This window comes from Echeneis naucrates, chromosome 10, assembly GCF_900963305.1.
Source record: "Echeneis naucrates chromosome 10, fEcheNa1.1, whole genome shotgun sequence".
Lineage (NCBI taxonomy): Eukaryota > Metazoa > Chordata > Actinopteri > Carangiformes > Echeneidae > Echeneis > Echeneis naucrates.
In genome coordinates, this window is record NC_042520.1 from 7231919 (window position 1) to 7249092 (window position 17174).

The window sequence follows — 17174 nt, forward strand, 5'->3', positions numbered from 1 at the left end:
TGTTTACTGTAAAAGACATCATAGTACAAGCAGCACCCACACTGAAGTAAGTCCATTGTCACAAAATTAAAATGATCTGTTACATGCAGGCGAGTATATCCAAAAACAGTTTTACATTTAATTACTAACAGGAATTTCTAAAAAAAAATGTGTCTCCCTAGAGGAAAGCAAAAATTTAATACAATTTAATACCTTCTTCTTCTTTTTTCCTTTTACGTTCTTGTTCATGAAAAACAAAACCGAAACCCGAAACATTAAATGCTCGGGGTGATTCCCTTTTCAGTAATTTAACCCATTATCAAACCCCCTGCCAAAAATCTCATTTAGAATAGTATGTTTTACACTCACTTCCTTCACATACTTCAAGGGTGATTATTCGTATTATTGACTAAACATTAGCGTACATTGAAGAGAAATATACACGTAAATAAAGATAAATACTTCCACTGGTAGCTAACTGTCACAGAAGAGTAGTGGAGGAAAAGTAAAAGTCTTGATAATGTGATGAGTGAGACATTGAAATACTCACTTACGTAAGTTTTAACTTGTTAATACCATAAGCCTATCACAATATTTCTTCACATTCAAGTAACCAAAGCAAATACGGGCCGAAGTCACGCAGATGTGAGAGTGAAAGCTACTTTTCTTTAACTTAATTAGATTAGGTGTTGCTTCTGTTTTCCAGAGTCTCACAGTATATGCTTTGTATCAGCCAGAGCTTTTCCATGAGGAGTGCTCCTCCATTATTTTCTCCATATCTAACTCGGCTGGAATGTGAAAGCTCCGGCTGAATTGTCTGAATTTGTGTGTTTTGAGTCATATGTTGTTATCAGTTCCTGTATATTGTAACGCTCAGAAGGACTTTCTATTTTAAGCTCTCTTCTCATTGATCTTAGCCTGAGGTATTTAAGCGTGTGTACCCCGCCCATGTCTCTGGATCCTCCCTCTCCTCTGACTTGTAAAGTGTGGTCAGAGCGATAGCTTCTAAGGAGCCCTCACACAGACACACAACCAGCTCTTGACATCTACGACCACAACGGCAACTGAAACCAGAGCAGGTCAGGGGCACTGTTATCAGGTTCCCCTTGAGGCTTGTCGATATTTAAGAGTCGGTTAAACTAAAGTTAACTGAAGCTGTGACTGGAGCAAAGGATTTTTAAAACAGGACTAAAACTTTTCTGAGACGAGATGGCACTCCGGCAGAACTCTGACAAGGAGCCAACCATTGAATTGTTCATAAAGGTCAGTGATTTCCAATTACCTGGAAGGAAAAATTCATTGTGGCATGAAAAGCCAATTAAACCTGAATTCAACCTCAAAAACGGTGCTGTTCACGGTTAGTTGGCACTATTTAAAAGACAGTTATCTGAGAGAAAATATGAAGGCAAACCAAGGAGTCTCATTTATCGATATCAACAAGTTGCAACAGGAGCAGCATCAATCAGAGGACGACTCCCATTTCCATGGCTGCCATCCACAGATGCTGCCCGCTGCAGATGTGTTGGTATTCCTGCTGAGGATCATGTCACTTTTTATCAGCAGCCTTTGGCCACAGACGGACAGCCCACCTTATCTTAATGCATTCAGAAGGAGCGAGGAGCATGTTGGGGGACTGGCCCCCCAGCCCGAAGCTGGCACACCTATTTCATTTACGCACACATTCAGATACAGCCAGCTGTATCGCACAAATTTTTGGTCCTTTTTTCATTCCGTCCTAATATCCAAACACATGATGCACCGTGAATCAGTTCAGGATGTCTCTTTGTAGGTGGTCGAATAATTTATCACTCTGGGGTTTTTGTTTTTTTTTTTTTTTGTCTCCTGGCTTTGAGTTAGATGTGAAGATGGAAAGTCTCACTAAACATAAAACACAGAGGAGGAACATCCCTCCAATATTTACATTATATCAGTGGTGTTATTATATTCAGACATCAAAGTGAAAGTAACAAATTGTATATGATTATGTGGTGGTTGAGAAAAACTATTTGTCGTTAGCATGTGGACACATTAACTAGTTCAACAAAAACTGTTCGCTTTTTGCTGAGATCCTGGTAGACTGGTTTTCTCAACTCTTTCTCCTTTTTGCTAAGCTAAGCCGACCAGCTGGTGATTTTTGGTGCCGCACAACGAGCTGGCCGCACACAGACCTGAATGTAGCGTCTGTTGTTTTTTTTCCACAGCACAATGTCCGCTGTTTCCTCTGCTGAGGGAAATCGTTTTTTAATATCCCAGACACGCCTCTCACTCTCTTGTTTATCAGCAAAGGAGGGAAGGAGGCAATGTGTGTTGTTCAGTTGTGGCTCATTTTTTTTGTGTAAAATAAATTTGTTTCGCTTTTCAGGCTGGACATGATGGCGAGAACGTTGGCAACTGCCCCTTCTGCCAAAGGCTCTTCATGGTCTTGTGGCTGAAAGGAGTCAAGTTTACAGTGACCACTGTTGACATGAGGAAGTGAGTACCCCCTCCTATGGCACAAACACTTCCTGAGCATCTGGTCTTGGGGACTTTCACAGAGAACTCTATTAAGAAGAAGCGAGAGAGAAATTGAGAAGGTTGTGTTTTGTTCTTTGTTTTTTCAGAAATCCAAACCATTACTTAGTTGTGAATTGATGTGTTCCACACTCTGTGTGGCAGAGGTTAGAGGGTGGAGCAAACTCAAAATATACAGACCGATGTAGAGCCCTTTGTGCCTTTCACACGAAAACCTTCTTTAATTGAGCCTTTGATTGTGTGAATTCCTCAAGGTTATTACCGTGAGATTCTGATAATTGAATGATTCAGAAAATACACACAGCACGCCTCTGAAATAGGCAGCCACTCCCAGCACTATTTGTTTTTAGAACTAATCACAGACATGAAACCATGGATTTATGTTTGATTCTGACAGCCTCGATAACCAGCAGGCTTTCTCTTTTGACGTGCCTGATAACAGTCTGACTGTAGCACCGAATGAATACATGCCTCAGAGTCAGATATACCTCCTTCTCCTCCCTTTCTCTCCATCTTTTCTCCTCCAGGAAACCAGCAGAGCTTAAGGACCTGGCTCCAGGGACTAACCCTCCTTTCCTCCTCTACAACGGCACCCTCAAAACAGACTTCATCAAAATTGAGGAGTTTCTTGAGCAAACACTGGCCCCTCCCAGGTATTGGAGCACTTTATCACTGTGCAAATATGAATTAGGTGTGAATTTGATGGTGGCTTATTTTCATTGCACACACTCACTTCCAAGCTTCTCTTCTCCTTTCTTCTGCCACCAGGTATCCTCATCTCAGCCCCCTGAACAAAGAATCCTTTGACGTGGGAGCGGACATTTTTGCGAAGTTCTCCGCTTTCATAAAGAACAGCCCAAACAATACCTGTAAGATTCGTTAAACACGTGATAACTGAGAGATACAGCAGGCGACGTTTCATTTGCTTGATCTCAACCATTTACGAGATGTCAGTTAATGAAACTCCCCACAATAAAATAACAATAGTAGTAAAAACAACAGTAATACATGTACTTTTACTTGTAACAGTAGTAATGGTGGTATTGATCCTTTTCCTGAGGTAAAGAATAACAGCCTTTTTTCTGACCCCCCCAAATTAATCATATTATACAGAAATGTGTCCTTTTTTTAAATATGAGTCATATTTTTGTTTCAATTTTGTTTTATCTGACAAACAAGTAAAAAACTAGTCCTAAATATAGAACTTAGTCCACATTTTTCAGCATGTCTGTGTGTTTCTGACTCTACAGTTCATGAGAAAAACCTGCTGCGGGAGTTTAAACGGCTGGATAATTACCTGAACTCCCCTCTCCCCGAGGAAATAGACCACAACTCAAGAGAGGAAATCGGCATTTCTAAGAGGAAGTTCCTGGATGGTGACCGCCTCACCTTAGCTGACTGCAATTTGCTGCCTAAACTGCACGTTATCAGGGTGAGACACTGAATCAGTTGTGCTGTCGATTAGCTTTGTGTTTTCAATAAAGAGTTGGAACTACTTCACTCTTTGGGAGCTATTTACTCAGGTGCTCCAGCTTGAAATAATTTTAGGTGCTGGTACTTGACTAAATGGAGTAGTTCCATGTCCATGTTTTGTTTCTTTTAAAATATCATGCTTTTTAAATATATTCAATCAATAAAGTACCAAACCACGTAGTAAATGATTCAAGCTTTTCCAGACTACTTTACAAATTTGTACATTAAACAGTAGCATAATGATTAAGTGTTTGTAATTTATTAAATTATGTCTTTCACTTGTAATAGAGTATGGGTACATTGTTGGATTGGTATGTCCTTTTGTCATCTATGCTGAATTTTAAACCGCCTGTCCATTTATTTCAGATTGCTGCCAAGAAGTACTGTGACTTTGATATTCCAGCCCAGTTCACAGGAGTCTGGCGATACCTTCAAAACGCCTACGAGAGAGAGGAGTTCAAACAGACGTGTCCAGCAGACATTGAAATTGAGAAGGCTTACTTAGGTGTGGCAAACAACAGGAAGTAAATTTTTATAAACTGATCTCTTTTCTGTAGATCATGTTGTTTTTTTCAAGTGTAGCCATGCATGCGGCTCTGGACTGAAACCTCCAGGACTAAATTGTGCCAATGAATCAGAGACCTGTATAAGGAAGACTTGGGGACATGCTAAATTAAAATGTTTTATTGGTTTTTTTGTATTGACTATGGAGGCATAGTTGTTCCCAGATAAAAGGTATTTTTATGCCATAATGAGAAGGCCAAATGTGCAATTTACTGTTGATGTAATTTAGCAGAGTTTTTGTTTATAATGTAAATAGAAATATTGTTTCATGGTTTTTATGATCAAAACACCCTCATTAAGATATATATGATTGTTTTAGCACCTTCACAAACAGTTCATTTTTATATAAAACATGAAATACACTTGTGTATCTTAGCCTGTACAAATACAATTTAATTATGATAATTTTTTCTCACTGTCACAAAAAAAATAATTATAAAAACACCGCGTTCTCGTAATGCTGCTTCTTGTGTTCGCTGAGAATTTATATCATACCGCTGTGTGGAATGAATGCAGACATAATCCTGAATTTTAATCAACCTTCTTCAAGTGTCAAACCATAAATGTCAATTTTAAAATATCCAAACCTAATATCAGGTTACCACAATGACATTTCAGAAATTCAAGTTTATTCTCAATCACAAAAAAAGATCATTTTACAACTCCAAAAATATATTTTCTGTTGATCCAGTTCAAATGCTGAATTTGTGGTGGAAAATAAAAATGGTGATGGAAAGTGAAAGTACTTCCATGTAGGACTGGTCACTACTTGTTCTGTCACTAGTTGGTCACACAGTATTTCCAGAAACACGCTGTCAGGACAACACAGGGTGAAGAATTAGGAACAAAGCTGAAGACTTTTATTTATACATTTATTTATAATTTACCTGTTTTTGACCCATTTATATCAATTTAATAATAAATAACATTATTATCAATATTATTATAATTGCTTAAATTTTACTAAGCAATCAAATTACACACTTCATTTCTTTTCGGTCTGCAAGCCAGGGTATCAAGCCAGTACCTTTACTTCCACTTGTCTTTGTCTATTAACAAATAACTTTAATTTTATATTGTACTATTCTAATAGTACAAGCCCTGCCCAGATATTCTTTCGATTAGTTCATTGCAATTTAACAATGTCAATATAGAAAGTGTATCATGTCAAGGATTATTATATTAGCTCATATTAGCTCGGGAGTAGTTCTTAGAGAAAATAACCAGTGACTCACCTCTTTTGTTGGTCTTTGGCAAGCTCTGCTCTGATCTGAGAAAACCCTGAGAGCGAAGTTTGTCGGCTGCTGCCAGCTTCAAAACGGCTAATTTGATATCCTTTACCTGCAAAAAAGAAAAACTGAATTACTACCAATTCCCTCAAATCTACACTTAAAACAGTAATAAACTCTTTTGTCATAATACATCAGTATTGTTTGCATTGGAAAATCCATGTAACAACAAACAGCAAAGATTTTTTTTTTCTGCAAAAGCCTCAGAAATGCTGCCACTCATGCTTTGGAAAAGATTCTATGGCATATATGCATTCATTCTATATTTTATCTTTCTAATTGAAGAATTTGTAAGTTTATATTTAAAGGTATTTTACTATTTTTAAATATTGCTATATCATGTTGCAGCACAGCAGAGAAAAGCATATTATCAATCTTACCATGTTCGCAAACTTATTTTGTTCTACTGAATCTTTCGTCCCTGAGAGAAAAAAAAAATTTAATAAAAATTGAAGCATCATAAAAAACATCACATTTGATTCATTTGTCTATTTACTGCAAATATCTACATTATTCTTCTTTACTTTTACCTCTATTCCAAGAGTCTCTGCCTTCATTGTGCTCCATCAATAGAGGATAAAGATTATTCACCTCTCTTTGCTCCCCCACAAGAAGATTGGGCCCATCTTCCACCTCTGACACTAATTTCTGAATAAAATCTGTTGAAATAACATTCTGTCATGAAGAAATCATTGATTTTTGATTTGATTAAACAACATTATCAGATCAAACTTTATTCATTCTTCAAGAAATGCTGTACTAATATGAAGAGCATTTTATTGAGGAATGTTTACGTTCGACCAAAATAAACTCATAACTCACAAGCACTCGGCAAATCCACAGTTTGTACTAAGTATGCCTGAGTTCCACTGGAAGTTGGATTTAAGAAGTATCACATCCAGCAGCAACAATACAGTTTCAGTAATATTAAAAACAAAACAAAATAGATGAAGTTAGAAAAGGAGAAGCTATTGAGAAAGAGTCTTACCTGCCTGAGGCTCCACGTTAGTATCAGGGTGCAGAGGTAGTGCATGTGTGTGTCTCGCAGAGCAAATCACAGCTACGACGTAAAGCAGAGCTAAAGAAAGCATGGTGGCTCTGTCTTTAGGCGAGCAGATCCGGACTACACCTAAACATGACTGAGAACTTCACTTATATATCCTCAGTCACCATCCATCACGGTCTGATCAATGGATTATCATCACACCCAGTCTCCTTCTTAATGGTTTGGAGGGGATGGATCTGGTGTCATAGACACAATTTAGGGGACCCTGTCAATTCAGCCGCAGCCTATCTGTGCTTGTACAGAGAGGCCTAACAAATGTTTACTCTGCAGCAGTAATCAGCAGCCGTCCAGCAGAGATCTGATGGTTTATGTCAGATTCGTGTCATTGCTCATGTCTCAGTGATCACAGAGCTGGTGGAAGTGTCACTGTTGGATTCTGCCTCGTTATGAGTTGAATGATCAGCATCCCTGAAGAAATAATTTATGAGTGTCAGGGCAAACGTGTCACATTAAGGTTAATGTGTTATAGATTTTTTTTTTTTTCTGTTTGTGCACCACGTCCACCAGTGCGGACTGATTTATATGTTTATTTTGATCTGCATTACTTTAGTTTTCATGTCTACATGGTTATTAAAGTATATGCTCACTGATGAGCTTTCACAACATGCATTGCTCTTCAACCAGAGCGAAACGGAATTAAAGTGCTAAATTATTATTGTATTAGTGTGAAAGTCAGGACTGAAAGCCCAAGAGTGATGCTGCTGACGTGGAGAAAAAAAGTAAAACGTACAAATGTTAAAGTTAAATATGCGGCTTGAAAGGCAATGCAAAACATACACTGTTTCACAGAACAAGGCAGAGAGGATACAGAGATCTGATTGTCCACGTGAGGAAATAAACCGATTATGTGCAATAACTAAGCCCAAAATTTGCCTGTACCTTAAATACAACCAACTTATACACATTTTGCAGCATGCGGTCCTAATTTGGAAAAGTATAATGTATGGAGAGCACTTGGGAGGACAGAAAATTACAACATGAAGCTACATTCAGTTTTCTCCTGTGTTATAAACTTTTAAAATGAAACAAAGTGAAGAGTAACTGCTTCCAAAAACACTAAATGCCACAGAAAGGCTAGTATTTTTCTCCTGTTCGATGAAGTTTGGAGCCAGTGGGGCTTTTTATCAAAGTGAAAGGTCACCAATGCTCTTCAGATGAGTGTACGTGGCTTCAGGTGATTTATAGTGTTGTCTCCAAAGCTCCCAAGTTGCTGCTGAAAACAACAAGATTTGATTCATTAGCTGCCGAACATGGCAGATTTTGGCTTTGTGGTCGGGCAGTGACTCCCTCAACCATTTAGACAAATCAGCAGCAACATAAAGCTGCAATAATGTGTCACAATGAATATTCCACACAGGTTCATGGGAATGTGTTAAAAGGGAAATGTGATTTCAATGTCATAATATCTTATAACAGTATTTTCAAAGTTTTAATGAAGTTACTGGTTATAGCTGCAGCAGTAAAAATGAATGAGATGGACTATGAGACACCAGCATCAGGTTGTGACAGTCAAGCAGACATTACACAGCAGAAGTGGGAGTGTTTGGACTGTCCACGTTTAAGTGGCACATTTAGATTGTTGCCAGTGTTATCCCACAAGGTGCTACTCAAGCGTGAACGGCCTTTAATTTTCCATTGTTTTAGATCAGTATCTCCATTTTTGTGTGTGCGTGTGTTTGTACTTCATACTTTCAAAAAGTATATACGTGTAAGTGACAATGAACAAGAAGTCACATTCTCAGTAAAGGGCTGGGCCCGATACAGACTTTCACTTTCACTTCACTACATTTGAAGGACAAATATTGTACTTTTTACTCCACCTCATTTCTATTGATGCTAGTCTAACATTACTGTTCATTGTTTTTAACTGTAATTGTTTTCGTAAAAAAGCTCTTACACCTCTGTGTGTGCTCCAGGTAGTAATATGGCCACGATGTATAATCCTACCTCCTATCCTACTATCCTACCTGGATTATTTCTCCATAATGATCGGCTCATTCTACATTATCAAGGCCGTATTATTAACCCTTCGTTCGGATGTTTCCTGGTCCATAAAGAGAGGATTTCTGTGTCTGTGCTCTCTAAATGATAAATTAACCTTGCTTGGAAGAAACATTCAAACTAAGTCCTGAAAAAAGAAGTGGAATGGGGATTGGATGTCCTAATGCTTATTTAATGCAGTCTTCTTTCATACACAGTTTGTATTGTTGCATACACAATATATTTTAATTTCACTTTTACTTTTGACTGTTGAAGACAAATTAGGGACATGTGTGTCTCCCACAGTCTCCCACATAGACTGTGGGAGGACCCAGGCAGGCACAGGGTGAGAGGGAGTCTGCACAGGACCAGGAACATAGTAATCACTCCCTGCCCGGGAACCGAACCAAGAACCAATGACCAATCAATGGGTATACTTCAAGGCATCTCAACATGCATGTCTCATTTATCCTTCAGGGTGTCTACTCTCCAAACATAGCCAATCTCTGCGTTATTAATGTTCCACTTAAGCTCCATCCAGATAAGTGAAGGAGCATTTTTATTTACCTCAGAGAAAGTCAAGTGTGTGTCTGTGGCATACTGCATACATTCAGTATTTACTTTTAAAATGTTATTTCTACATTACTCATTCACTGCAGATGTATGTATGCATAAACCCTGCATGTCCAATAGACAGCACTAAAACACCAGAAAAGTGCTTTGGATCCTTGTTATAAATTTTCTGTATCTTTGACTTCATGTACTAACAACGTTTTATTTTTGATGTGTCAGTTCATTCCAGTCTTTTATAAGCTGCCTCAATTTGAATTGTGTGCGTGCGATTCAAATACAGGCAAATGAAATGCCCAAAAGTTTGAAGTACTGTGTTAGCTGTCTTTTTCAACTAACAGTTCAACAGATCTTGCCTTTCACCAAGGCCGAGATCAGGAAACTTGGACCTAAAAAAAGTTTGCCGATCACCGCACTGGCTGGAGAGTCCTGTAGCAGAGAGCTAAATCCAGAAGGGGGCGGTAACAACGCCGCGGACGGCAGCTGCACCTGAAACCTCAAAGAAGAAGAAGAAGTAGAAGACGAAAAAGAAGAAAGAAGAAGAAAGAGAAGGAAGCAGAAGTTGTAGCCTTGTAGTTCTGGATCATGCCCTGACCGAGTTGACAATCCTGTTACGTGACACCTAAGACCTGACCAAACAGGAAAGGTGGGAGGCGAAAAACCGGTGGAGGAGGAGTACCAACCGACACGGCAACTTTCACCCTTCCAGGTGCAGTAAAATCCCATTATTTGTTGCATTTTTGTCGCTACAAGAAGCCAGAGTTAGCCGTAATTTGTAACGTTAAGAGGGGAGACGCTAACCGTTAGCCACAGGAGGCATAATTAACATACAAGGTAACTGAAAAACTCTGAAATTCACTGTCAGCTGACCGAACTGTCCACTAAATCAACAGAAGCCGTGTCAGTTCAAATGGACAGACCTCGTTAACGTGTCGTCGAAACTCTCGGCCTGAAGTGTATTTATTAATTTTTTTTTTTGTCAAATTTTGTTTTCTTGGCACTGTGCAGTCAGAGAAACGCATACTTTGAGGATAAAAAACAGCTCTCAGCATAAATACTTGGTGTACAAGAAGAGCTGCTGATGTGACATGTAAGCTCTCAGTAATCGCCCCGTTTATTAGTCATTAGACCTGAAAATAATCAGTGATAATGATGATCGATTCATCATTTTAATCCCTCATTTAGTTAAGTTGGTGTTTTGTGATGGGGAAACTAAATGTATTTGGTTTAAAATGTGAGAAGTAAAAGTGGAGCATGGCTCTGATATTTGCATGATATTAATGCATGATATATATCATGCAACAGTATGCGGCTATTCAAAGTGTATTAAAATAATTCAGAAAAAGCTGTCATGTATTAGTGGCCCTCACGTTGTTAGTGAGATGCTAACACAACAAGATGCTGAAATAATTTTATTGAGATCTGAGTTATATTAGCGCAACAAAAATGTATTTTAACTATTTAAGATCAAGGCTAAGAAAAGGCTATCACACGTTCTTCAGTGTTTTGTTATAAAATGTACAAAAGTCAGCAATTAATATGAAAAATGTGATGCTAATTATCAGATGTGATGTGCGTAATGTAATAATAATTCAAAGTCACTTGTTTAGTTTGACACTCCAAACTTCACATAAAAAGTTAATGCATCAAATCACCAGAATTGTGAAGCTAAAATTAGGTAATATTTGTAAATTTTTATGGAAAATTACTTAGAGAACTAACTATCCATGTTTGATAAATCAGAAAATAATCTATTTCCCCATTCTTCCAGTGTCTGCTGCCAAAATGGTGTCTGAAGGAGGCTCTTTCCTGAAGGGTATGGTCTTGGGAGGCCTCTTCTGCTTGGTGCTGTCACTCCTGGGTAATTTCAGCCCCAGCACAGAGATGGAAGAGCACCATCACCACCATGTCAAGGCCCCAAGCAAAGACGAGTTGCAACACTTCTCTGATGTTCAGGTGCAGGAATTGAGCAATCAAGTCAGGGTGTATTGCGTCATCATGGTACAGCCCAAGATCCTGGTTTACTGGGCTACAGCATTAGACACGTGGAGCAAACATTGTGACAAACCTGTGTTTTACACATCAGAGTCCTCCAAAGCACTGGAAGCTTTCGACCTGAAGGAAAAAGATGACTGGACACGGTTACGTAAAGCTCTTAAACATGCTTATGATAATGCTGGTGACCTGCGTTGGTTCTTTGTGGCACAAGCTACTACATTTGCCATCATTGAGAACCTCAAATACCTGGTGCTTGCAAAGGATCCCGATGAACCATTCTACATGGGCAATGCTATGAAGTCGGGGGAGCTTGAGTATGTAGCGTATGATAGTGGGATTGTTTTAAGTTATGAGGCTCTGAAAAGGTTGGTCCACATCTTCCAGGATGAGGACAAATGTCCAGAGAGAGGACGAGCGCTGTGGAAGATGAGCGAGGACAAGCAACTGGCTTTGTGCCTTAAGTACACAGGTGTGTTTGCAGAGAATGGAGAAGATGCACATGGAAAGGGCCTGTTCAACAGCAAGAGTGTCAACAATTTGATAACAGACAGCATGAAGGAAAACCCAAATAATGTTGTGGGTGCCTGCTGCTCAGATTTGGCTGTCACATTTAACGGGATGTCGCCAAATCAGATGCAGGTCATGATGTTTGGAGTTTACAGACTCCGACCCTATGGGCACGATTATCATGACTCGTTGACATTTTACCCTCCTGAAGGGTCAGACAATGACTAGAGACTTGTCCCTTCAAACTGGATGTGGTATTTTGAATTATTTTGCGTCTGTGATGGCAAAACTAAGTTTGGGAGATGGTTTTCTTATGCTGTTTGTAAAACTCGATCCTGGGTGGGAACAACACTTTTATGTATATTTGTACCTTTTGCACTTGGCACAATCAGCACCCGATTTCTTTGTGGTGTAGGTAAAAAGATGATGGATGTGGCATCCTTTTGAATGAAGATATTACTGGAAAATATATGAAACCTGTGACATGAGAAGAGATTACCCAGAAGTTTTGGTTGCTATAATATTGTTGTGAATGTTCAATGTTTGTCCTTTTGATCTTCTTAAATCTGCATCAAATATTAAGTGATTAAGGTTCAGAAATTATTTAACTGTTGAAAGTGCTACAACCTCTTTGCTATGTCATGATTTTTTTTTTTTTTATTATTATTTTTGCTTTTCTCTGAAGATTCATCTTATGACCTACTAAGAGTTTGTTGTGAGGTATTTATAGCCAGTATTAAATCAAACATGCAATAACCTGGCCCAGGTTTTAATAAGTGCATATTTTGCAATCTATTTCCTGTTCATCTCTACAAATTAAGAGCATTACCTTCTCAGATGAATTCATCTGAGCTATCTGAGCCTAGAGAGAGTTCTTGTGTCACATGTATTAAAAAAAAAAAAAAAAAACCTCAGTGGGCATGTCAATTTTGACTCTTGGTGTCAGATTTCCCATATGATGCCTTTAAAGAAGGAAACTATTTGGGTAATAAAAAACTAAAACCAATCACTGGCTCAGTATATTGCGGTGTGTGGATCATAATTAAATAATTTGAGGCTTCCTGGTTTTATTGGGGTCCTTGTCAAGTATACTGTGAATGCTTTTTGGTCAAGGAATTTTTTTAACAATTAAAGGACTGCTTTGTTAAGCTGAAGAGTTTCTGTACACAAGCGCACACATACTGTTTGGTGTTCTGCAGCGGTGACTTCTAGCACTTTGTTTTAACAGTGGTGGAATTACATCTACTCAAGTGCTCTGCCTAAGTACAAATTTAAGGTGTTTTAAGTATTTTCATTAAGTAGTACTTCATACTGCTAATTCACATTTCAGGGACTTTTTACCATACTACATAAGTTACAGCTGTAATTACTTTGCAGAATAAGATTTCATATGCGAAGCACAAGCTTATAAAATATGAAGCAGCACTTTGCTATTAAATATAACCTAAAATAAGCCACACTTTTAACTAAATAAGTAGTTGTAATATAACATCTCAAATGTGACACTTTACGAGCTTTTCTGATCATCTTTCAGTAATTTCTCTTTCTCCCAATTAAACTTGACAATAGACTTACACACTTTATACACTAAAGAGCAGATCAGACTAGTTGGTCTAACAGAAAAGGGACACTACTTGAACCTTATAAAGACCTGCCCTGTATTGTTGGAAGTACAGGCCTTTATTTACTCCATGGGCTGTGAAAAGCTATGCTGGCACTCTGATATCAGACCTAAGACACCCAGCGTCAGACCCCCCCCCCCAATCTAGATCTAATACAAACTACCAAATAACAATCAGGTTTAAAGCAAGATCTTTTTCTTTATTTGGGCAACTGAAGCCTCCAGCAGGTTACACAGGGAAGTCATTGGTGTAAACAGTTGACTAGCAGCTCATGTCACTGTCAAGAGCTCCACACTTTCTGGCAATGTAGGGGATGGGCGGTCAGTGTTGCGGCTGTTGATGTCATCATTTATACGTCTTCATGTGCCACAAGCCATCATTCAGATAGTGGACATTCTCAATTCCGATTCCCTTGTTGACTTTCTCTCTATTTGCAAAAGGCAGGTACAGCATAATGCATCATCAGAATACCAGACTTAGAAATGTGTAATCTGTAAAATGTATGCAGTCTTACATGCTTTCTGCCGACATCTTCATGACACCAACACAAAGTGCATGTTGTTTTCCCTCTGCCATTATGGCCTGCATCCTCGTGTTAAAGACAAACTTGTTGGTAAGATGGCTTGAAATGTAAACAATCTCCAAAATATATTTGAAGATTGTATGTTTCAATATTGCATAAACAGAAAAGGAAGTTACGCAAAGGCTCAGAACAGTTTGGACGAAACCGTTTTGATATACATTAGTATATCAATATATATAGAATTAATAAAATAAAAATAAAATCAATATATAGAACCATCTCAAGGTCTTCAGGGCCAGAGATTTGAGGCCAAAACTTTCCAACATGGCCAAAAAAGTACCACTAGAGCTGCAATGATGAATTGACTTACAGAAAATTAAGCGATAATATAAGATAAAGTTAGCCTTTATTGATCTTTCAAAGAGGAAAACTGACACAGCAGCAAGTTTGATTGAGAAAGAGGAAAAGTAAAATGTAATCCCTTAAAAGATCAAAAGCGAACATATTAATATTTGTTATTGACTAATTGCCTTACAGTACTCCAGTACTGTACAAAATTTGGGAATTAGTAGGCTGATTTTCCAGTTAGTATTCTAACATCATGTAAAAGGATACAACTACTTTGTCAGCTTCAGCTGGGTAGAGTTTAGCACCTGGTGATGTCAGCCCAGGACACATGATGTTGGCTCCACTTAAGACAAATTTAATGGCTCCTTTGTCTACTTGCTGGTGTGGAAGAATGAAAGGGTCTGTAGAGGAAAAAAAAAATCTACTGACATATCTGTCTTTTAAGAATTGTTAATAAATTTATAGGGCCCCCGGAAGCGTAGCAAGTGTTACAATGCAGTGGCTAATGGGAATATAACTAACTAAATAAATAAGTTGGTAGTAATGGACCTTACATTTATGTAACAGTCTTAAGGTTGGGTAGAATGGTCCTTCTCTTTGTCTGAAGAAAAGCAGCTCTCCGTTCACTGTCAGGATTTCAATGTGTTCGTGGCTGGAGGAAGTGCACATATAAACTCATGTAAAACATCAAGCATACAATGGACACTGAGACACTGGAGAAAAAAATTAAATAATATATCATACCATCTCACTATTTTGACAGGATCCTTCTTTGGCATTATGTTATTGAGCCATGATTCAATATCCGGAAATTGTTCCAGCAGCTGGTTTTTGATGCCTTTGATCACTGATGTTTTCAACTGAATACAGTTTGACACATTTTCCTTCTCATCAAATCTGAAACAAATGACAAGAAACATAAGAGATGTATATGATACAGCAGTGAGTTCTGGTAAAAAAAAAAACAAAAACAAAAAAAAACAAAAAAAAAAACACATAAAGTACAAGTACCTGTGGGCCTTAAGTTTTGATTACTTTGCCAGAGTACTGTCCCCAAGGTAACAGATATATAAACACATACATCCTTAAAACAGTTATGGATATATGTGATTGTTACTTTACTTAAGCATGTACCTTTTATGGTTATTCTACCGCACTTTATTAATCTGACCACTGCAATTGTTTGGATTTGCCATACCAAACACATGACTGACAAGACCTGCTAAGGTGGGAGTATACAGCTCTGTGGGCATTTACATGAAATCATCAAAAAATGTTGGAGGTTTCAGGTCAAGTGAAAAGTTGATTTTTAGAAGATAATAACAACCTCTGCACAAAAATATAACCTTGAAGGACTCCGTGATTTAAGTTCTAACACTCTCCAAGATAAGTATTAACATGACGTGCACTAAACATTTTGACAGTAGTACTTGCATATGTTTGCACAAGTTGAACTGTGGATACAGGGCTTTACCTGAAATGTTTCCCAAATTCAGTTACTACACACTACATTACAGTTAGTAAAGGAACTGAATTCTTTCACCAGTACAATTAAGTTCCCAATTTTCTTATCAATAAACACTGATAGAAAAGACAGTGCATTTTAATATTACGGATACGGACTTCAAGCATGTACTTCAAAAACAAAATTGAGCTGGTGTAGACGTGAATAGATATTTCCAACTGCCCCAAGATGACACGACTGATTATGGTTCTCTAAATTTATGGCGGCATTATCTTGTTCAGAAACATCCAGGTTCATAACTGTCAAATTCTAACACAAAAACAGACGATTTCATCAAATAAAACATGTCATGTGTGCTTGTCTCATCATAAGAATCCATCGATCTTAAACTGGATTTTTAAACAGTTAGCGTTAGCCATTAGCTAATACTACACAAACATGAAAATACTCAGTAACCTACTTCTTAAACATCCTCGTTGGTCACTGTTACCGTGTTCTTCGGTGTTGGCAAAGCTTATCCACACAGAATACGTCAAATCTGATATGTTACACACAAATTAGTAGCAACAAAAACAAATATTTTGCCAGGTAACGCTCAAGCTGGTCCACGCCTGTTTTACAACAGAGGGCCAGTTACAGTGGAAGCATTGCGTTATTTTACGACAACGTTTTACGGCAGAAGGCAGCTCAGACAGACCTCCGATGTTACCTCGGAAACTGCTGTAACGTAAAAGGAGAAAAACTAAGTTTGGTCAATCTTTGTCAGCATTTAATCAAATATAAGCCAATCGAATGTTTTATTTAGTGTCATTAAAATTATGACCGTCGATACATAAAAAGTTGTACAGTAAAACAATTTAAAGAAGTGGTTGGTTTGAACTGTCTTATTTATTGTTTGTTTGTCGCCTGTCCTCCGTGTCCAATTTGATTTCGTTATTTGTCACCTGTTCTCTTGCCTTGTGCTGCTGAGACATTCGAATTACCCGATTGGGAATTAATAAAGTATTATCTTGTCGTAATTGCAGTCCCAATACAATTCAATGTTTTAAGTTTGTATGTATAAATAAATAAATAAAAATCGTGGAGGGAGAACTGCAAGTACTGATGTCTGGTGCGTCTCTGGGAAGATTTCTACTATACATTATGAGTATGAAATACGGGACATTAGAACAGAGAATATAGGACATTGTACATTTAGATATTTGTGTACTCGAATCACAGAAGCTAAAACCAGACTCTTTGTAATCTACTAACAAATAAAATGCTGCAAATATATTGT

At 38.0% G+C, this 17174-nt stretch overlaps 3 protein-coding genes across 5 annotated transcripts; 2 read left to right on the forward strand and 1 right to left on the reverse strand.

The window, feature by feature from the left end:
- The first annotated feature begins 969 nt into the window (after nucleotides 1-969).
- Nucleotides 970-4974, forward strand: clic2 (chloride intracellular channel 2). Of its 2 annotated transcripts, none has more exons than XM_029512156.1 (6): nucleotides 970-1242; nucleotides 2342-2451; nucleotides 3018-3143; nucleotides 3259-3368; nucleotides 3741-3922; nucleotides 4330-4974. In XM_029512156.1, the coding sequence occupies exons 1-6, from the start codon at nucleotides 1189-1191 to the stop codon at nucleotides 4489-4491; spliced, it is 744 nt and encodes a 247-aa protein (XP_029368016.1). In that variant the 5' UTR covers nucleotides 970-1188; the 3' UTR covers nucleotides 4492-4974. The 2 variants fall into 2 exon arrangements, with proteins under 2 accessions (XP_029368016.1, XP_029368015.1); XM_029512155.1 differs by having other exon boundaries at nucleotides 3259-3359.
- A 5014-nt stretch (nucleotides 4975-9988) lies between these two features.
- On the forward strand, nucleotides 9989-12943 carry c1galt1c1 (C1GALT1-specific chaperone 1). 2 transcript variants are annotated; one of them, XM_029512718.1, is made up of 2 exons: nucleotides 9989-10141; nucleotides 11204-12943. In XM_029512718.1, the coding sequence occupies exon 2, from the start codon at nucleotides 11218-11220 to the stop codon at nucleotides 12163-12165; it is 948 nt and encodes a 315-aa protein (XP_029368578.1). In that variant the 5' UTR covers nucleotides 9989-10141; nucleotides 11204-11217; the 3' UTR covers nucleotides 12166-12943. The 2 variants fall into 2 exon arrangements, with proteins under 2 accessions (XP_029368578.1, XP_029368579.1); XM_029512719.1 differs by having other exon boundaries at nucleotides 10141-10266.
- Nucleotides 12944-13746: 803 nt separating this feature from the next.
- mcts1 (MCTS1 re-initiation and release factor) lies at nucleotides 13747-16556 on the reverse strand. Its single transcript, XM_029512450.1, has 6 exons — nucleotides 16356-16556; nucleotides 15175-15327; nucleotides 14985-15082; nucleotides 14698-14831; nucleotides 14074-14141; nucleotides 13747-13986 (listed from the first exon to the last, which is right to left on the reverse strand). Exons 1-6 carry the CDS (start codon nucleotides 16364-16366, stop codon nucleotides 13905-13907), a joined length of 546 nt encoding a protein of 181 aa, XP_029368310.1. The 5' UTR covers nucleotides 16367-16556; the 3' UTR covers nucleotides 13747-13904.
- Between the last annotated feature and the right edge of the window lie 618 nt (nucleotides 16557-17174).